This window comes from Narcine bancroftii, chromosome 10, assembly GCF_036971445.1.
Source record: "Narcine bancroftii isolate sNarBan1 chromosome 10, sNarBan1.hap1, whole genome shotgun sequence".
Lineage (NCBI taxonomy): Eukaryota > Metazoa > Chordata > Chondrichthyes > Torpediniformes > Narcinidae > Narcine > Narcine bancroftii.
In genome coordinates this window covers 25,637,821-25,640,294 of record NC_091478.1, presented here as the reverse complement: position 1 = coordinate 25,640,294, position 2,474 = coordinate 25,637,821, and the positions used below count along the sequence as shown (strand labels likewise).

The following is a 2,474-nucleotide window of genomic DNA, read 5'->3' as shown; positions in this document are numbered from 1 at the left end:
TACACTTGGTGCGTAAGAAGGTACGAGTGCTGTCCAGACATCGCAGGCAGAAGGAGCTATTCAGAGTGGCAACCAGATGCTGAGAGAGGGAAGACCACTGTCACCTCTTCTGAACCAGTGCCTGGAAACATTGTTAACCTTCTAGATATTGGCTGCATGTCACATTGTTCAGCATCTTTCCTTGAAATCTTTTCAAACTCAGAAGCAATAACTTAGCGAGTCTCTCCATTTGAGCTAGGAAGCCTAGTTTTCCAGTAAACATTCTCAGGTAGATAAAAGCCTTATACAGAGTGAAGGACCCTCTACACCAGGGGTGTCAAACTCAAATTCACAGAGGGCCAAAATTAAAAACTTGGAATAAGTCGTGGGCCAAACTAAATATTTATTGAAAATTTTCAACAACATCTGCATGTTTTCTCTTCTTTCAACATATGTAATGTTAAACTTTTTCTTATTAAAATAAATGTTTAATAATAGTTTTGGTTAAACTCTTTCCAGAAGAAGCATTAACAAATGAGAAATAAAATATTCAATCAATAATATTTCTCTATAGCCTTTAAGCTCCTTTTAAATGTATTTTTTTTCACAAGCCAACAAGTCAAAAGAATAACAACTTGCTTCAATGAAAATCCAATCTTTCAACTATGAACAGTCCAAAGTTAACCAAAGAAAATATTAATCCAAGCTTAGCTTGCTACACTGTGATTTACTCTGATGCACCTGGGTCTAAACCAGATACTTGGCATCTCTTCTTAGATGCAAGTTCATCAAACTCTGGGGTCAGAGTTCGCCTCCCACCTATCTTGAAAAGTCCTGTTTTCTGTCTTTCGTTTGGCCATTTTTCGTAAGGGGTTTATTACATGTGAGTTGGGCGACAGGTCGCAGATGCTATTGAAAGTAAAGAGAGGAGGTGGGGGCGATTAGCGGGCTGACAGGCCGGTGCCAACGCATTTACAAAGCATTCTGGGATTTGTAGTATTAGCTGTGCATGCGCTATACTGGTGCGGCGGCCAGCGGGCCAGCTCTAATACATATTTAATATGATCTTGCGGGCCAAATATAATTATATCACGGGCCAAATTTGGCCCGCGGGCCTGAGTTTGACATGTGTGCTCTACACTGTCCCATCACACACTCCCAGGGCAGGGACAGCATGGGTTAGATACAGAGTGAAGCTCCCTCTACACTGTCCCATCACACACTCCCAGGGGAGTGACAGCACAGGATAGATAAAGAATGAAGCTGCCTCTACACTGTCTCATTACAAAATCATATTTGATACTTAAAAAAGAACTCAGTGTAGAGATAGATCAGCATAGATGCAGTAAAGCCCATTAAGTCCTTTGCCAGAAAACTAATCAAAAATGGAAAGCTTATGTGAAATGTCTGAGGGAAATATTTAGAAATGATTAACACTGTAATGTTGTTTCAAAACAAAGTCAACTGGACTTTTATGTTAGAAGAATGATACATTGCAAGGGTTGACGTGCCTGGATAGTGAATAAAACAAAGGTTTTTTTTAACTGCATCTTAACTTCATGTGAGAATAAACAATTCAATTCAAACAAAAGAAGATTGAAGAAGTTCAAGTCACTAAGGTCTCACATTGTGCCCCAAATATAGTTCAGTGGTTCCAAAGCTGAGGTCCCTAGACATCTGGGGGTTCCACACAGAAGGAATTCCCCAAAATTCAGGGGCAACTGTTTTTACAGTCTCTCCTTGGTTGTCTGAGGCTGTCACAAATACTGAGAGTGAGGCCAAACTCGGATAGAGTCTGCACATCAGTCACAGCCAGTGGAGAGGATAGATAATAAGTCTAGAAAACTTTCAAATATTTCTACATTGCTTTTCTACTTTGGAAATTACTGTACCAAAATGAAATAAAATCAAAATATTTAATTTAATTAAATTATTATCAATACCTACTGAATATAAACTAGGGATTATTTAAACATGGAATGGTTTATAATGAATGGCTTTTTTTGCAGTGATGTTGATAATATTTGATTGATGCATGCTGAAGCATCTGTACTTGTGTGCAGACTAATTAAATGTGAAAGAATTATTTAAACATGCTTTACTTATGATACATTTATTCCGTGAGTGTTATGTTGAACTACAGCCAGAACTGCTCTAACAGGTGCAACCTAGGTGTGAACCCATGGGGAGCAGTAATACAATGCTCCAGTCGACTGCCGTCAGCACGTACAGACTTTAAATGTCGTGTAAATGGAACCGATGGTGGTTTTATTAAAAATACTGTGACTGCAGGGTTTCGCCCACGATGACAGACCCTATGATTGGCAGCAGCCACATAGGGTTGCAGACTCTGGGGAAGCAGAGGTCTGATGCAGTGCTCCATAAAGTGGGGAGACTACCCCCCCATCCCATTTGAGAAGGAGAACCAGAGGTGATGACCAATGAGATGGTGACCACAGCGGCAGGGTTCTGCGGTTGAAAAAACACATAGGCTG

General features: G+C 40.1%; 1 protein-coding gene across 2 annotated transcripts in view; it reads left to right on the top strand.

Annotated features, from left to right (window-relative positions):
* cdc25d (cell division cycle 25 homolog d) overlaps positions 1 to 2,051 on the top strand; it is a 30,584-nt gene extending 28,533 nt beyond the window's left edge. For both annotated transcript variants that reach the window (XM_069900262.1, XM_069900261.1), the window contains one exon: positions 1 to 2,051. This exon is cut by the window's left edge and continues 58 nt beyond it. In XM_069900262.1, the coding sequence (XP_069756363.1) occupies positions 1 to 83 (83 nt within the window). In that variant the 3' untranslated portion in view covers positions 84 to 2,051.
* The last annotated feature ends 423 nt before the right edge of the window (positions 2,052 to 2,474 follow it).